This window comes from Gopherus flavomarginatus, chromosome 11, assembly GCF_025201925.1.
Source record: "Gopherus flavomarginatus isolate rGopFla2 chromosome 11, rGopFla2.mat.asm, whole genome shotgun sequence".
NCBI lineage: Eukaryota > Metazoa > Chordata > Testudines > Testudinidae > Gopherus > Gopherus flavomarginatus.
The window spans coordinates 49,504,777-49,521,667 of record NC_066627.1 but is presented as its reverse complement, the minus strand read 5'-3'; the positions used below and the strand labels follow the sequence as shown (position 1 = coordinate 49,521,667).

General features: G+C 48.0%; 2 protein-coding genes across 5 annotated transcripts in view; one reads left to right on the top strand and one right to left on the bottom strand.

Annotated features, from left to right (window-relative positions):
• The first annotated feature begins 537 nt into the window (after window positions 1-537).
• On the top strand, window positions 538-5,755 carry FNDC11 (fibronectin type III domain containing 11). The gene is made up of 2 exons (XM_050918377.1): window positions 538-646; window positions 4,806-5,755. Exons 1-2 carry the CDS (start codon window positions 538-540, stop codon window positions 5,753-5,755), a joined length of 1,059 nt encoding a protein of 352 aa, XP_050774334.1.
• A 2,547-nt stretch (window positions 5,756-8,302) lies between these two features.
• Window positions 8,303-16,891, bottom strand: part of HELZ2 (helicase with zinc finger 2) — a 47,235-nt gene continuing 38,646 nt past the window's right edge. For 3 of the 4 annotated variants that reach the window (XM_050918243.1, XM_050918244.1, XM_050918248.1), the window contains 5 exons: window positions 16,542-16,676; window positions 15,029-15,247; window positions 13,044-13,200; window positions 12,286-12,453; window positions 8,303-11,109 (listed from right to left, as the gene is read on the bottom strand). In XM_050918243.1, coding sequence (XP_050774200.1) covers window positions 10,988-11,109; window positions 12,286-12,453; window positions 13,044-13,200; window positions 15,029-15,247; window positions 16,542-16,676 — 801 coding nt within the window. In that variant the 3' untranslated portion in view covers window positions 8,303-10,987. Of the gene's footprint in view, window positions 11,110-12,285; window positions 12,454-13,043; window positions 13,283-15,028; window positions 15,248-16,541; window positions 16,677-16,891 lie in introns of those variants that run through there. The other variant, XM_050918245.1, reaches the window with a different exon arrangement.

The following is a 16,891-nucleotide window of genomic DNA, read 5'->3' as shown; positions in this document are numbered from 1 at the left end:
TCCCAGCCCCTCACAGACCTCCCCAGCCCCCTTCTCTGCCTCTCCCAGCCCCTCACAGACCTTCCCAGCCCCCTCCTCTGCCTCTCCCTGCCCCCCCACAGCCCTGCTCAGCCCCCCCCTTCTCTGCCTCTCCCAGCCCCTCACAGACCTCCCCAGCCCCCTTCTCTGCCTCTCCCAGCCCCTCACAGACCTCCCCAGCCCCCTTCTCTGCCTCTCCCAGCCCCTCACAGACCTTCCCAGCCCCCTCCTCTGCCTCTCCCTGCCCCCCCCACAGCCCTGCTCAGCCCCCCCTTCTCCGCCTCTCCCAGCCCCTCACCCCACAGACCTCCCCTTGCCTCTCCCACCTCCCCAGCCCTACTTGTGCCTCTCCCAGCCCCCCACCCCCTGACCTCCCTGTGCCCCCCCAGCCCCCTCCTCTGCCTCTCCCCGCCCCTCACCCATTTACCCCCCCACTCGAGCCCCCCTCAGCCCAGCGCCCTGCCCGCGGGGGGCAGGCGGGGGGGCCCCGGAACCCGCGGGGGGGGGGCTGCACGAACAATGGGTTCCCATGGCAGCTGCCTGGGGCTGGCCGGAGCCAGGGCAGCCCGGCCCAGCAGAGGGGGCGGCGGGGAGCTGCCCCGGGACACGCCGCCCGGCTCGGCCACAGGTCAGGACCCCCCCGCGGGAAACCAGCCGGAGGGGACCCGGGGGCAGCAAGGGGGCTGGGGGGCCATGGAGGAGGGACACCTGAGAGGGTGGTGCAGGAAAAGGGGGGAGGCTGCAGGAAGGGGGGGGTCCCGGGGGGGGAGCATGCAGGAGGATCCCTGAAGGGAGGGAGGGAGGGTGCACAAAGGGGGGAATTCCCAGGGGAGGGGCAGGAAGGGGGAGCCCAGGAGAGGGGCATGGAGGGGGGTCCCCAAAGGGAGGGAGGGTGCACAAAGGGGGGAATTCCCAGGGGAGGGGCAGGAAGGGGGAGCCCAGGAGAGGGGCATGGAGGGGGGTCCCCAAAGGGAGGGAGGGTGCACAAAGGGGGGAATTCCCAGGGGAGGGGCAGGAAGGGGGAGCCCAGGAGAGGGGCATGGAGGGGGGTCCCCAAAGGGAGGGAGGGTGCAGAAAGGGGGGAATTCCCAGGGGAGGGGCAGGAAGGGGGAACCCAGAAGAGGGGCATGGAGAGGGGACCCCAAAGGGAGGGAGGGTGCAGAAAGGGGGGAATTCCCAGGGGAGGGAGCAGAAAGGGGGGAATTCCCAGCAGAGGGGCCTGGAGAGGGAAGGACTCCCAGGGGTGGATGGCGGGCAGAGAGGAGGGGGTGGACACCTCCTCCCAGGAGCCAGCACAGAGGCTATGGGGAGCCCCCCAAGGCAGTGGGGGGTCCCTTCTCTGTGCCTCCCTGCTCTGGGCACAAAGGGTGAAAGCCAAGGAGGCCTGGCACTCCCCAGCTGGTGTGGGGCAAGCCCCGGATCCCCTCACTGCCATTAGCAAAGCACCCAAGCTGCTCCCTTCCAGCGCCCCACCTGCCCCTCGGCTGGAGCATCAGCTGCCCCCCGAGTCAGGGTGTTGCATCAGGGTCGGACTGGGCCCTGCGCTGTCATGCCCATAAGGAGGAGGAACAATTACCTCTTTCTAGGGTACAACAAAAAACACAAAAGCAGCCACAGTTCAGCACCACCAGACCCTGTGTATCATACTGGCAGCACCAGGCTGTCCCTAGCTTAGGCCTGCTGGCTGGGATTGTCCAAGGTTCCGCAGGGAATTAGGCACCTCCCTCCCAACAATTTACATCAGCCTCAGTTACTAAAGCTGAAGACATTGTTAAAATCTAAATTCACTTCTCCCTCATCCCCCTACCTCTTTTGTCTTTCTCTGACCAAACTGCAAAGCATAAGGTCAGTTATAGTCAGTTTCACTTTCAGCATCTTCCCTGCTTTCATTTTTGTCAGGCCCTACTTCCTGCAATTGTTGCATGCAGCTAGCTCAGGGGTCGGCAACCTTTCAGAAGTGCTTTGCTGAGTCTTCATTTATTCACTCTAATTTAAGGTTTCACGTGCCAGTAATACATTTTAATGTTTTTAGAAGGTCTCTCTCTACAAGTCTATAATATATAACTAAACTATTGTTGTATATAAAGTAAATAAGGTTTTTAAAATGTTTAAGAAGACTCATTTAAAATTAAATTAAAATGAGAGCCCTCTGGACCGGTGGCCAGGACCTAGGCAGTGAGAGTGTCACTGAAAATCAGCTTGCATGCCACCTTTGGCACACATGCCATAGGTTACCTACCCCTGAGCTAAATCCTCACTCCTCCATAAAGCCACGCAGGTGTTATAAAAGCATCTCTGTCCAATGGAATGCAGAAATAATTATAGAAACATTTCTGTTTGATTTAGCTTTGTAAGAGCTCATTTTTACATCATCTAAAGTTTGGGGCCATATAACCCAATAAACTGCTAGCTCTATATTACATTTTATACTGTGGTACCCTGGGACTGATCTCTGTCAAATTTTTGGCTTTATCTTGTTTTCCTGCATTGTTCTGGTGGAAAGAATAAACATTTACAAAATTCAGGACATCCTTGAAAAAGTATCCCTGGGAATGAAGGGATTATCATTAAAATAAGTGCATGGAGTGTTGGTCCCAGGATACGAGAGAGATAAGGTGGATGAGGGAATATCTTTTATTGGACCAATTTCTGTAGGTGAGAGAGAGAAGCTTTCCATCTACACCAAATTCTTCTTCAGGTCTGGGACAGGTACATGCTAAAAGTTCAAAAGCTTGTCTCTCACCAGTAGAAGCTGGTCCAATAGAAGATATTCCCTCGCTCACCATGAGAAATAAGTGACACTTTTGCACTTCTATAATCCAAAGACTGAAAGCACATCACAAATTGAATTATACCTCATGATATAATGCCCCATGAAGTTAAGTATTACCAACGTCATTATATAAATGGTAATCATTGGGCACAGATTGGTGCCGTTCTACGCACCAGGTAACACGGTCTTGTCAGAAAACATGTGAAGAGGAAGAGTAAAATTTCAGAATCATGCACTGTAACCACTTTATAAAAAACAATTCTCCAAAAAAAAAAAAAAAAAGCCGCTAATGCCATGGATGTCAGATAGCTACTTGAGAACTATTCTCCGGGTGGAACTAGCACCCTCTTCGTGGCACTGAAGCCTAGCTAGGGCTAGCAAAGCAACAGCTCGACATTGCACATTTTCTGTGTCTTCCATATCAACTGTGTTCAGTTTTCAAGCCTAAATATGAGCTTCAAACTGGCATCCAAAACAAGCTGGATTCTGGTTCAGTCATTATCACTGTCAGTGAAGATTCAAGAACCGGAATTTAGCTGACAATTCTGTTTTTGATACCTAAGCCATAGATACCTCAACTAAAAGATAATACAGGTAGGTCTTCCATGGCTACATTGGCTCAGCAGTGGCATCAAATAGGACCCTTGCCTTGGTCATTGTAGGAAATAGATACAACGAAGGAGACAGAACAGATGTGGAGTTATAAAGGGCCATTTCCATTGTCCCTTTTCTGACTGATTAACCATTACTTCGTTCACGGTTGTTTTTCATGTGTTGTGTGTCATGTTACAGTGAAACGCATATAGAATTACACGTTACATCCACAGGCAAATTAATATAATTCATTTTGAACCATTATAATGTAAACTAAACAAAAGGTGGGGAGAAGGATTGGTCATTCCAAACATTGACATTCAGCAATGGGTTGCACTGTCAAACAGAAAGGACATGTGATAGTTCCTCTCCTTACAACTCTGGTGAGGTAGCACTGTGACCATCACATTCAGTTCAGGCCACTGCACTCCCAGAAAGATGTTGATAGATTGGAGGTCTTTTAAAGATAGTAGCCAAGCTGATTTGAAGCCAATATCCTAAAGGAAAGCCTAAGACCTGAATATGTGTATAGCTTGGCTAAGCAAACTAAGGGAGGGATGCAGACATCTGCAGATATGAGAGATGCGAATGACCAGCAAGAATGGAGAAAGAGATAACTTAAGGTGGTATAAAGTGGTCTCAATAGAACGAATGAGATAAGGACAAAATGTGAGAGTATCAGGATCAGTTATTTACCCCTTCACATAACACAAGAACCAAGGGTCACCTAATGACATTAACAGGCAGCAGATTTAAAACAAACAAAAGGAAGTATTTCTTCACACAACATACAGTCAATCTATAGAACTCTTTGCCAGAGGATGTTGTGAAGGCCAAAGCTATGGTGGGGTTAAAAAACAAAACAAACAAACAAAACAAATTAGATGAGTTCATGGAGGATAGGTCCATCAATGGCTATTAGCCAAGATGGTCAGGGATGCAACACCATGCTCTGAGAGAGGCCCTAGACCCTGATTGCTAGAAACTAAGTGTGGACGACAGGGGACGGATCACTCGCCAATTGTCCTGTTCATTCTCTCTGATGCATCTGGCATTGGCCACTGTCGGTAGACAGGATATTGGGCTAAATGGACCATTGGTCTGACCCAGTATGGCCATTTTTGTGTTCTTATCCATTAAATGAAGATATAGTCCCTCAAGGGAAATAGCAGAGCCCAGTTGATTGGGATATTTAGGACTAGACTAGACAAAGCACTCAAAATCATAATGTTAGAAAAACATTCTTGCATTGGCAGGGAGCCTAATTGAGTCTAACAGTTCTTATCCCATCTCTAATTTCCAAGATAATTTATAATTAATGTTAAAGTATAAGGAAAAAGCAGTCACCATCATGGTATGCTCCATACTGACTGCTTTTCCTTTGGTTCTTAAATGATGTTATTGTTACTTTCCTGCACAGAAACTATGAGTTTTGGAACCATGGATGTGTATTTGAATGAGATAGAAAACCATCTGCAGAGTATTTTGTACAGCGAAGAGGAGGATCAGGAGAATGAAACCTGGAAGATGTACATGGAGAGGAAAAACATTGTGCTGGAGTTCCTGCACTCTGACTTGAGTCTCCACCTGCTGAAACGCCACCATAAGCGAATTGAGCTTCTGAAAAAGTGCTCTTATTACATTGAAATTCTGCCCAAGCATTTGGCACTGGGAGACCAGAACCACCTCATGCTGCCCACCACAATGTTCCAGCTGATTGACCCCTGGAGATTCCAGAGGATGAAGAAGGTGGGAACAGTCCAAACCAAAATCCAGTTGTTGCTCTTAACTGACCTGTTAGAACAATTGGAACAGGGGCGGGAGGAGCTGGTCCACTTCCTGGAGACCTATGACATGATAACATTCCTCGCCAGGTGGGACTTAGTCAAGCAAAAGCTGTCAAATTTGTCTGAGCTGATGGATAATTTCCTTGCCATGCTAGTGCCTGGAAGGCTGTATGTCAAGCATCGTCTGGTGTCGGATGTTGGGGCTACCAAAATCCCACATATTAGGCTTGTTCTGAGTACCAAGATGCCAGTGATGTTTGATCGAAAGGAATCAGTGGCACATGAGGACTGGGTGAGCCTCAAGTGGTTTATCACAAGTCAACAGTCACAGCCTGAACAGTATGAACTCAGGTTTAAGCTATTGGAGCCCCGAGCCCAGCAAGAGAGGATCCAGTGTGGAATTATGCCAGTCACGTCCAACATGTGTGAAATCCGGAACCTGCTGTCTGACAGATCCTATAGATTCACAATTAAAAGGGCAGAGGCTTACACACTCGTCTATGAACAGTGGCGTGATACCATCACATTGAAGACAAAACCTTACCCTGATGAAGACATGGAGAGCACCATGTGCGAACCCTGATGGATGAAGCAGCAGATGAGAATTTTCTAATTTTATCAATTCAAAGAAGTTGAATAAGTAAAATTTAAAATGTATTTTTAAAGGTTTTTGCATAAAAATTGAGCTTGTTCTGTCTTAAATTGTAATTTCACAAAGTGCCTCATATACATCTTTATGGTCTGAAAACAACACAGTTTAACAGTCACCACCACCTTGTGCCTCCACCTACCCTTTGTGCCATCCGTTGCCGACGAAGGCCAGCTACCCCTTGTAGTGAGTAGGCTAAGCAGACTATAGCAGTGGGTAAAAGATGACCACATTGTGTGTGACACAAAACAATTTAGGGAAAGTTTCTCCACTGTCTGGTGCCTACCTACAAATAAAATAGCTGACCCAGTGCCTTCTTCCCACACAATGTCCTCACTTTTCATTGCCCTTCCCCCCCCGACTCCTTGTGTCCTTTCCTCATTGCCCCTTGTCACAGTAACAGTGCTCTTTTTACGCGCACATACACACCTGAATCACAATCCCCCTGGTCGCTTACCACTGCCCAGTCTCCATGCCCAGGTTCCTTCCACCAGCCTCTGCCATGTAGTTGCCCTCTCATTTCCCATCCCATGGTAATGCTCTACAGTGCAGGAAAAGATCTTTTGACTTAAAACAGGAGAGGGCAAAATCTCCAGGGATCAACCTCTGTAAAACAGTTTCTTCTGTTGAATATTGGGGTTAATGCTAACTTCCTCTTTTCCCATGTTTCTGTCCAGATTCAGTTCTGTAGAGTCCTTTCAATTAAATACAGCACAGAGTCTATTCACGCATGGACACATACAGAGAGAGACCTTGTCTCCATAAATAAACATTTTTCATTTAATAAATTCAATCATCTTTACAATTATGGCTTAAATATGAAATAGGAATGTTGATGTTCTCATTTAAAAACATTAGGGGCAGATAAAAATATTTTTATCCAAAATGTTGTTCCAAATCTGTTACAAGTCACACGTTACAGACACACACAAGATAAAAAAAAAACCTGTCACGTTTAAGGTTCCTTAATTTGCATTTCACAACATGTAACATTTTATTTCCATTTAAAAACTGATCTATTGCAGTGGATCAGATTCTACACAGCTGAACGGCTCCTCAGGAACAGCACCACAGTCTATTCCTACTGAAGCCAAGGAGAATTTTTCTATTGGTTTTACTGTGAGCTGGAGCAGACCCACAGGAGATTGCTAAAATTACAATGATCTGTCATCTTGAAGCCTGAGACATTGTTTACTCTACATAGAATAGATTATTAGGGTTGGAAGGGACCTCAGGAGATCATCTAGTCCAACCCCCTACTCAAAAGCAGGACCAATCCCCAGCTGGCCCCCTCAAGGATTGAACTCACAACCCTGGGTTTAGCAGGCCAATGCTCAAACCACTGAGTTATCCCTCCTGCTTCCTGAACTCACATAGGGTCAAAGTCTAGGCAGTGCCGGGGAAAGCAACGCTACCCTCCAGTATGAATGGACATGTACCACAAAGGCAATTTTAACAGGTGCTTGTTTTCTGGCTGAGAACTCAAAGACAGCCCCTTACCCCAATCCTGCAGAAAGAACAGGCTGTATGGAGTAGGGGTGGTGACAGGGCCAGTGCAACCATTTAGGCGACCCTAAGATTTGAGGGGCAGCATTTTCCTCAGCAGCAACCACGGTGGCCGAATCTTGCCTGCAGCAAGGAGGGGTGGCAGCACGTAGGGGAACTCCCCGCCCCAGCTTATCCCTGCCCCGCCTCCTCCCCGAGCACTTTATAGCTGCTTCACTTCTCCTGCCTCCCAGGCTTGCGGTGCCTAAGCTGATTGGCGCTGCAAGCCTGGGAGGAGGGAGAAGTGAAGCAGCGATGGCGTGCTCGGGCTGGCGGTGGAGCAGGGGTGAGCTGGGGTGGGGGGGCTGCCTCAGGGCAGAGGGTGGGGAGCTGCCGCAGGGGGGCGCCTCAGGGCAGAGGGGAGGAGCACGGGGACAGGGGTGGGTGCAAGGTGGAAGTTTTACCTAGGGCACGAAGCATCCTTGCACCGGCCCTGGGTGGTGAGGGTGCTGTGCTTAGATTGTACTCCAACCTCTTAGCTACAGCCCATACCCACCCCGCCACGACTCCTGTCAGACGCACGGCATAGTGGGCTGTTCATGACTTTTCAGGGGTTTCAGGACTGGGATGGACACCTTTTCACCCAAACTGCAGCCATTGTGCTGTTCTTTGGGCATGCACCTATGGTCAGCACCAGCTGGAGTTCAACTCCTGATGCGTACGATGAAAGACTATTCCCCACTCATAGCATCTCCCTAGGAAACCATCCTGATCTCCTACTTAACCATTCACAAGCCTTGTTTTTACTCAAACTCCAAGATGTGGTGCTTGTGATGTGGCTGACAAACTGCACACCATCATGCCAGACGCATGCCAGGGAATTATAGTGGGGGCTTTTTTCTTCCCCCCAATAATAAAAAAAGGTTTGTCTTTATGTCAATAGTTTTATGTAAAAATCCTTCCATCATAAATAACTGATTCAAATCTCTCTACGCATCAGAAGCTGGACTACATTTAATGAGTCTTTTCCATATTAACTTATCTGATTCCGTATATCCAGAAGCACAATATCCATAACGCAGTATTCAGTTATCAGTAATAGTCTTTACAAAACGTTCCATTAATTGCCCTTCCTATTAACCCCTGGCTACTGAGGCTACATGATCAATTATGCAACTACCTATTTACAACATCAGTGCAACCCAGCAGTCTGAGCTGCGATCTCACTGTAGTTGGTAGGCCACAGGGCAGCATTTTCAAACACAGGTTATGGGACCGATCTCTTTCAGAATAAGTTTCTGGAGAAGATGCTGCTCTGTTGCCTTGTAAGATAACAAGGACTGGACAAAGCACTTCACTCCAGACTTTGCCTCACAAGGCAGTAGTTTGGTGGAGAGGGGGGTGTTTTTTGTTTTTTTAAATACAAACAAGTGGAAAATGGTACACGCCAAGGTAACACAGCTAAATAATGCTCAGCAGTATCAAACTAAGCCCCTACAGTGTGTCTGGTTCTCCTCTCACTTATACCAGTTGTACTCTGGTGTAACCTGCTTCTTTCCATGGAGAAACGCTGGATTTACACCAAAGGGAGGAGAATAAGGCCCACTGGGTTTAACGGGACCATGATGAGTGTGTGAACTATACAATGTTCTCTCTGCTAGGGTGTGTGCGCTATACTGAAGTGTTTAATTTAAGGATTCCAATACTGTCTGTCACCATCCGTTTCACTAGTCCACAAAGCGACCCTTGTTTAGACTTTATTCTGGAGTCATAAAAACAATTAGTTTGCAAAAACAAGGCCCATTTAGAATCCTTGAGATAAGAGGCTTCAAAGTGGGACAACTGTCAGGCCTGAGAACTCACCCGTTCTCTGCCTGTGGCACATAGAAATTTGGTCTCTTGAGGCTGTAAAACTTTGGTGGTTGGGTTTAGTGTGCAGTGACCTGTGATACACAAGAGGTCAGTCTGGATGAGGTGGTGATCCCTTCCGGCCTCAGAGTCTATGACCAGCCTTTACTCAGTGCCCCTTAGAAATAATGAGGAGGCCTTCTACAGTCTTTCCTCAGACATGGGCCTTGGACCCATATGCTGCAGTACTAGAAGAGCAGATGTGTGTGTTCTCTTTCACCAGAAACCAGGTCTATTACATGGCAGGAGAGCAAGCAAGCAGTTTCAAACCAAGAAGTAGAGGAATAAGAACCTTTCTCCACAGTTTCTGTCCTTTCCATGGCTGCACATGACTCAAACCTAACAGGAAGGATCACAGAAATGGAGCATGACATTACATGCTGGCTGTTCAGGTTTTCTTATTGCACATTCCTTCCCATTGGGGAAGAAGCCCTGCAAAACACAACACTCATTCATCCCTGCTACAACCCTTGTTGAAGTCACAAAGGTCAGTACAGGGACGACACTTGGCCCACCTTGTTTTCATTTGATTTAAAAAAAATGTTGCAATGGCAGCTTGGATCAGTCTTACACGGACATAGATTCACAGGTGTCCATGTGTTTGGTCTCAGGGAGCGCTGAGGCAGGCACACATATAGTCAGAACTGAACTAATGAGATAAAGGCGCTATCCCCCAGAAATACCACGCCTACATAAGCAGCTCCAGCTTAACAAGGCTCAGTGCTGAGCACCATTTCACTACTACACAGGCATGACCAGAACTGAATTAAAGGGAAAAATAATTCCTGTTCCCATCAGCCTCCTGTTCTCTACTGATTTACATCTCCCAGTTCACAGGAATTTGGCTATTTTAAAAATATATACACATACATATCACATGGCCAAAAGTATGGGCCTTTGATTGCAAAGCAAAGTTCACTGAGTTAAAAGTCAATAAGTTAGAAGCAGCTTTAAAACAAAACAAAATGAGGAAACATTCTTTACACGAGGAAACATTTTCAAGTAAAACTAGGTGGGCAGCTTAAAAATATCTTTACAATGTCAAAATCTGCTGGTAGAGGTTGTTCTGCATGGTCTTCATTTGCTTTATACTGGTCATCAGAATCTCCTTTGCACTAAGAGTCGATATGTCTATTTATAAAAATACTTGGCCTTGGCTAATTGATATTTACCAATTCTTAAAGGCCAAGAATATTTCATGTTCTGGGTTTGGTTTTGCTGGTTTTCTCCCTGTTTCTTCCTTCATTTAAAGTAAAACACAGATTGTTCTTTCTGCTTTGAGAAATGAGATAGCTGTAGCAGATTCCTGGCCTTGGGTTTCAGAATTAGTGGGAGCAGTCAGCAGCCTTGATCCTAGTATGACACATCACAGCTCAGCTGGAGGTCTGTCACACACCATCCTTCGGCTCCTGATGAAGTGGAAATATCTATTTGGTCCCCAAAGAATAGCTGCTGTCACAAAAAGGCAGGTTGGGAATTCCCCTGAGGCTCTCTTGGCTTCCACAAAATAGCACAATCTCCCCCTGCAAACTTCCAAAGCCTTTTGGTTTGCAAATGCTGAAAGTCTTGATCCAAGGTTGCCTTTTCATTAAAAAAAGCTTAAGGTGAATGGTCAACATGCAAGGAAAGTGCAGCTTGCCAATCCCTGGTGCCTTTTGTTCACTGGTTAATGCCTGACGGGTGGAAAAGAGGCTTGAACACAGCATTGTTCCCCAATGGGCCCATCAAACATTTCAGGCAGGGACTGGTTTATCCAGTTGTGATCCATTCACATCAGCGAAGGGCTGACTTCTTCCTGACTCGAATGTCGTGAGCCAAAGTGCTGCATCCCATCTGTTTGTAATGCTCTAGCAGTCTTCTCCACAAAGGGTTGGATTCCAGGAGATAACGGTTTCCTGTTGGTAGAAGGGAAAAACAACTGAGCAGAAAAGGCTAATCTGTTTCCACAGAACACTTGGCAGACCTGTCTGTAACCTTTGGGCCTAGAGAAAAAAGCCAAACTGCTGGATAACTTGGGGGGACATTTCCTTCAGCTCCAAAGTCCCCAGCCAGGGCCCACCCATTGCCACATCACTATAAACATATCCTGTCCATGTGACCAACAGAGAAATACCAACCGGTCAAATTCTGCTTGTAGTCAGTAGCTACCGGTGTGGTACTCTGCTCTTGCACAATGGTAACAGTTGGCTGCATGCGTGTTCCCTCTGTGCGCTGCCCTGGCTCTGCGCAGAGAGCTGACACAGCAAACCCTGAGAGACCCCCAAAGACCACAGGCTCTAATAAGGTACGAAGGAACCTGGGCCAGGTTTATTGTCAAACGAAGCACGGTAAGAGTTTCCTACAGACTTTACAGGACATACTATGAATATGTGCCCCCTGGCAATGGACGCAGCTCAGTCAGTGGTGGGACACTCCACTGACCTCTAGGCTGGACAAAGATGCGCACTCTGGGACCTACTTTTATACAGTTACAGGACAGGTTACTCATCCCTACTGATGTATTGAAGTACAGCCCCTTGGTTCATTAGGGGCTGTCTCCTCCTTTGATCATGTTGTTTCAAACAGATCTATCCATCATGCTGGCCTTTTGACCCTGCCTTTAAGATGCGCCTGCTTCTAGCAGCCCTCTTCTCGCCAACTTCTGTGAGTGGGGCCTGCCTCTGGCTCACAGCCCAGCTTTTGCTTAGCAATGCCTGGAAGTACTTTGGTTCAGGCTTCAGGCCTCAGACTGGGCCTCTGACACAAGAGTTTATGTTTCAGGGCCTCATCTTACTACACTGCTGGACTAGAGATCCAGCATGCAAGCAAAGAAAGAATACGATCAAAAACAGAGAAACAAGGCAATACACTCTGAATGTATGTTAACAACATGCGAGAGATGCATATGATCACTGCTCTCCACTCTGATGGGTAGTTCCAATACATGGGTTGGTTCCCAGCCACTCGAACTTCAAAATCATTGACATTGTAACGGATAGAAAAACGAAGACAGACCATCTTCTTTTGGTTCTAAGTTCAGATCCCCACTTCCTTCTCCCACCCTGCTTCATGCACCTTCCCAGGAGACTCACCTATAATGCAGAGCCCCTCTTGAGCCCGAGTGATGGCTACATTGACCTGGTTTGGGTCAATAACAAATCCCAGATACTTCTTCTGCCAGCTTTTGGTGGGTTTCCTATCAATATCCGATCGTGAGCAGGAGCGTACAGTGGACAGGATCACGTACCTCCATTCACTCCCTAGAGAGAAGGAATTGCACCAGTTTTATTGATGGAGAAGTTAAAGGCATTTAGCCAGAAAGTGTTTAGTTATGCTTCCCTACTGGAATAACATCCATTCCTCTACAGCAAAAGTCTAGAATATCGCAGCTTACAGCTGTGTTCCTACAGCATTTGGAGCCCTTACTGTATCCCATCGTCATTTTTACGAGAGCAGCTGTCTTACTGCAAACCCTGGCTCTATGAAGAACGCTCACTTCAGGAACCCCGACCTCCCCTCCAAGCGTCATTCACATTTAACTTCTTCACTTATGTTCAACAATTGCGCTCCATCCATGTGGCTGGTTTTTTCTGACACACAAAGATTTTGGGGATTTCTCTAAATAGGTATTTCAAGGGCTCCCTTCACTGCTGATTGCGACCAAGAATCACCCAGAAAGCCAGCTCCGTGGGGTCTCTCCTGGTGGCTGAAGCAAGCCCTGACCCATGAGATTTGGTGATTCAGTGTGACAAGGTGCTTGACCCCACAGGAGGGTGCAGAAGGGTAATGACCTTACTTCACACCAGCTGGAAGCTGAAATAGAGAACTCTGCCGTTCCCTACGACCTTACCTTGGCTTTTCATGATGGTGCAAACTGTCATCCCGCGGACACCCTCCTGGGTGAGACGCTTGTTGATCTCCGACACCTGGGCGTTGTACGGGCTCAGAATGGCAACACTCACTGGCTTGATGGTGCCATCCAGGGTCAGCTGCTTTGCTATCCTCACCTGAGGGGGGACACAACGTGAGCTCCTGCTTGTTTGGGTGAAAGAACAGCCTTTCCCTTCATTCTGCACATAGGTGGAATCACTATGGAGGGACAGAGGAGAACAGGTCCCTCAGATTGGGAAGGAAGAAGGAAGAGAAGAGAAGACACAAGGTTCCCTCCTGCTTTATGCCAGCCCATTGACACCCCACTCAGTGATGCATTCTGGCTCCTTGTCCATGCGGCCCCTTTCACCAACACTGTTTTGGTATGTGGTTGCACTGCTCATCCCAGCCTCCCCCCACCTCTGTCCACACGGCGAGGAGACCAAGGGGGTGGAGGAAGAGACTGGTGTCGAGCTAGTCTTGGGCAGCAAAGCCAGAGATTTTAACATTAAAGCAAGGAAAATCAGCCTGGCTTTCCCAGCTCTACCCATGGCTCTCCGAGGGCTCAGTGAGGCAGAGCACAACTCCTTGCTCACATCACTGTGTCAACCTGGGAACAAGACAATTAAAAAGAAAAAAAAAAAAAAGATGCAGGACAATCTCATCTTGGTTTTGTGCTAGTAGCCACATTAACTAAGGGTGAGTGAGGGCTTCACACTGACACACTGCGGAGAGCCTTTGCTAGCTGTGACATCAGCAGGACCATACATCTTTGAACTGGTGCTGGATATTTCAGCAAACCCTGACCAATGCTCCCTTTGGGGCCCGTCTACAGCAGACCAGAGCTGTGCTGGCTACAGCAGCATTTAAAGGCAGCAGTTGTTATCACTCCAATGCTTTCCCTGTGACCACCCTGTGCACTGGCTTGTGCTCACCAAATAGTGATGTAAGCCGGGCTTTCCTGAACAACGTGGCCCAGCCCCGCTGTCAGACCAAGCCTAGGCCTGGGCCTTTCACTGGATGTGTGAAAACACGTGAATGCCAGGGGCTGCCTAGGACAGTCTCTGAGATTCCCCATGAGCTCCTGTCAGCTCCAGTACCTCCACCAGGACTCCATGGACACCAACCGGTCACTGGGGCCATTCTGTTCCTGGCACTGAGGGCAGGGAAGACTCATCTACTCTCAGTGCTTCCTCTGCTGCTGCCAGCCACCAGGGAAGAGAGCATGGCTAAGAGGTAGTGGTAGTCTGGCTGTATCAGGGATTTGATAGACAGAGGGAATAAAGGGAGCAGCCTGAGGGATGGGGAGACAGGAGTAGCCCGATCCTTCCCCCCAGCCGAGTCTTTTGGTGGGACTTGGCCCTCACTCTCCCGTTACCACTGGAGTCCGTCCTTTCCTAGCAGGATACGCTCCATGCACAGAAACCTGCTCCTGCATCTCACCGAGAGGCATTGTGGTATTTCACCAATGGCTGATTGATACAAAGACTGTCTCTAGTACACAGGAAGGTGGGGCCAGAGCTTGTTCGCTATGCGGAAAACAGGTGGCCGGCAAGAAGCATAAGGCTCCCTGGCAGAATTTTATGAACGAAGACTGATCGTAAGTGCCCATCAGCACCGGCCTGAGAGATGGTGCAAGAACCGTGTCATCACAGCTTGTGCAATGGGCACAGCGAGGGCCGTGTTGTTTCGATGGATGCACTGACCTTATTAATGTTTAGAGCTTATGCGTCTCTTAGCAACTCCTTTCAGTGACAAAATGGCAGCTGGGTTGCATAGACTGAACACCACCGTCAACGTTCGCAGCTAATTGGCTGAAGAGCATTTCAGGCTGGATGACTATTATATGGGACCCACTCAGCAAGCAAACAATACCAGATGCCAAACAATATGTCCCTAAGTCCAAGTGCTGCCTTATTCCACCCCCACCATCTGCCAGCAAAAAATGCCCTGCTGGCTACTCACCACCTGTTCCACTTCTTCCAGGTTAGCCCTGGAATTCTCGTTTCCCTCCTCGGTGGAGACCATCAGACTCTGCTCCTTTCCCTCTATGTGTCCGAAGATGATTGGACAGCTGCTTTTGTGTCTGTGTTCAAGTGCGCTGGGAAGGCGTTTAAGCTCAGGGCAGGTTGTCAGCTTGCTCCTGTAAAATTCCTGGGATGGGAACCCGCAGATGTCCTTTTGCTGACAGATCAAAAGGAGAGAACCTTGGGTGAGTAACAAAAGTGACAGCTCCGGGTCCCGCAGTACCTCTTTAAGCAGGCTGTCTACTAGCAATTTCTCAAGCCATAGCTTTTCATACAACCGGCCACAGAGCCATTCTTAATAGCCTCCAAAATGCTGCCCCTATGGAAAGGGCAAGAAATTCAATGTCACCTGTTATACAGATAGATATTGACAAGAGAGCAGGTGTGTAAACATGCATTCCGCATGTGCCAACAGCCAGTCATGACAACTGGGTACCCAGCCCCTTGAGTTGTGTATTCCCATATCAATCAATTGCATGGGCAAAATCAGAGGCCAACCAACATTTTGCCCATCTGCTATTTATAATATGTCCAATGCTTTACAGAAAAGCTCTTCTGACAGTTAAACTGGAAGGCAGCGCCCGCTCAAGCAGCATGGTGACTGCCTTTTTGGCCTGCGTCACCTAGATCAACAGCTGTGCATTCTATAAAGCAGCAATTCCTCCAGTATTGAACCCACTGAAGGTGGCTACTGCTAATTAATTAATTCAGAGCCATCCCAGAGCCTGCATTATACAGGAGGTCGGATTTGATTATCACAATAGTCCCTTCCAGCATTAGGACCTATGAATTATTTGTATTGTGACAGCACCCGAAGGCCTGAGTCAGGATCAGGGCCCAATTGTACTAGGCACACTGAGACAAGGACTGTCTTTCCATAAGAACAACAAAGAGTCCGGTGATACCTTAAAGACAACAGATTTATTTGGGCATAAGATTTTGTGGATAAAAAACCTCACTTCTTCAGATGCAAGAAATTACAGTCTAATTTATGACAAGACAACCTGTGGGTGAAGGTAACAAATAGGAGTATGGAGCAGGGTATCAGTGATAGGAATGTGTATTTACTGGCTAACAATATGCCAGTTAGATCGGCTAAAGGATTACACTAAACATATCAGCAACCCCCCCGTGACCCTGCACCTGCCCATTGTCAGCTGGCGATCTAAGAGGTGAGAAGAACTAGTGAAAAGTTGGCCAACGTACTAGGGAAGCTGAGAAAACCAAGTTCAGAAAGCTCTTCTGCAGTGGAGAGTAGCCTATCCTGACTAAAACAGTATCTAGGAAGGCTCCCCTAAAGGTAAATACTCAGGGCAGACTCTGGATTAGCAGAGGAGCATCCCCGGCAGAGGAGATGTTACAGCAGAATATCCACATCCCAATGGGCTGGAGCAAGTCAACAACACTTCCTATGGTGGGAGGTGGGAGAAAGACCACCACGGGACTCCTACCATGCGGTACTGTGTGTCCAGCATCTGGGCTTGGTCCTGGTAACGTTCAAAGAGGGACGTCTCCATGCCAAGGCTCTTGCAGAAATCGTTGTGGACCACAGGCCGCAACTGCTTATGGTCCCCAAGCAAAACAACCTGGAATACATGGAGTGAACACATAGGCTCCAGTTCTCTGCCTCTCCCACCCTACTCCTTCAAGCTAACTTGTTGGAGGAGTGTGTGTGAAGGCACATACATTATTACTCTTTATTTCTATTCAGACAGCCCTTACGAACCCCAATCCAAGATCAGAGTCTCACCAAAGAACATAGTCCCTAGCTTACAGTCTAGGTGTCACCTGTTATTCAAGA

Bases quoted from the DNA above. Each gene is read 5' to 3' on its own strand.
- FNDC11 (XM_050918377.1), top strand. From the start codon at position 538: ATGGGTTCCCATGGCAGCTGCCTGGGGCTGGCCGGAGCCAGGGCAGCC. The intron at 647-4,805 runs GTCAGGACCCCC...TTTCCTGCACAG, and splicing joins GCCGCCCGGCTCGGCCACAG to AAACTATGAGTTTTGGAACC.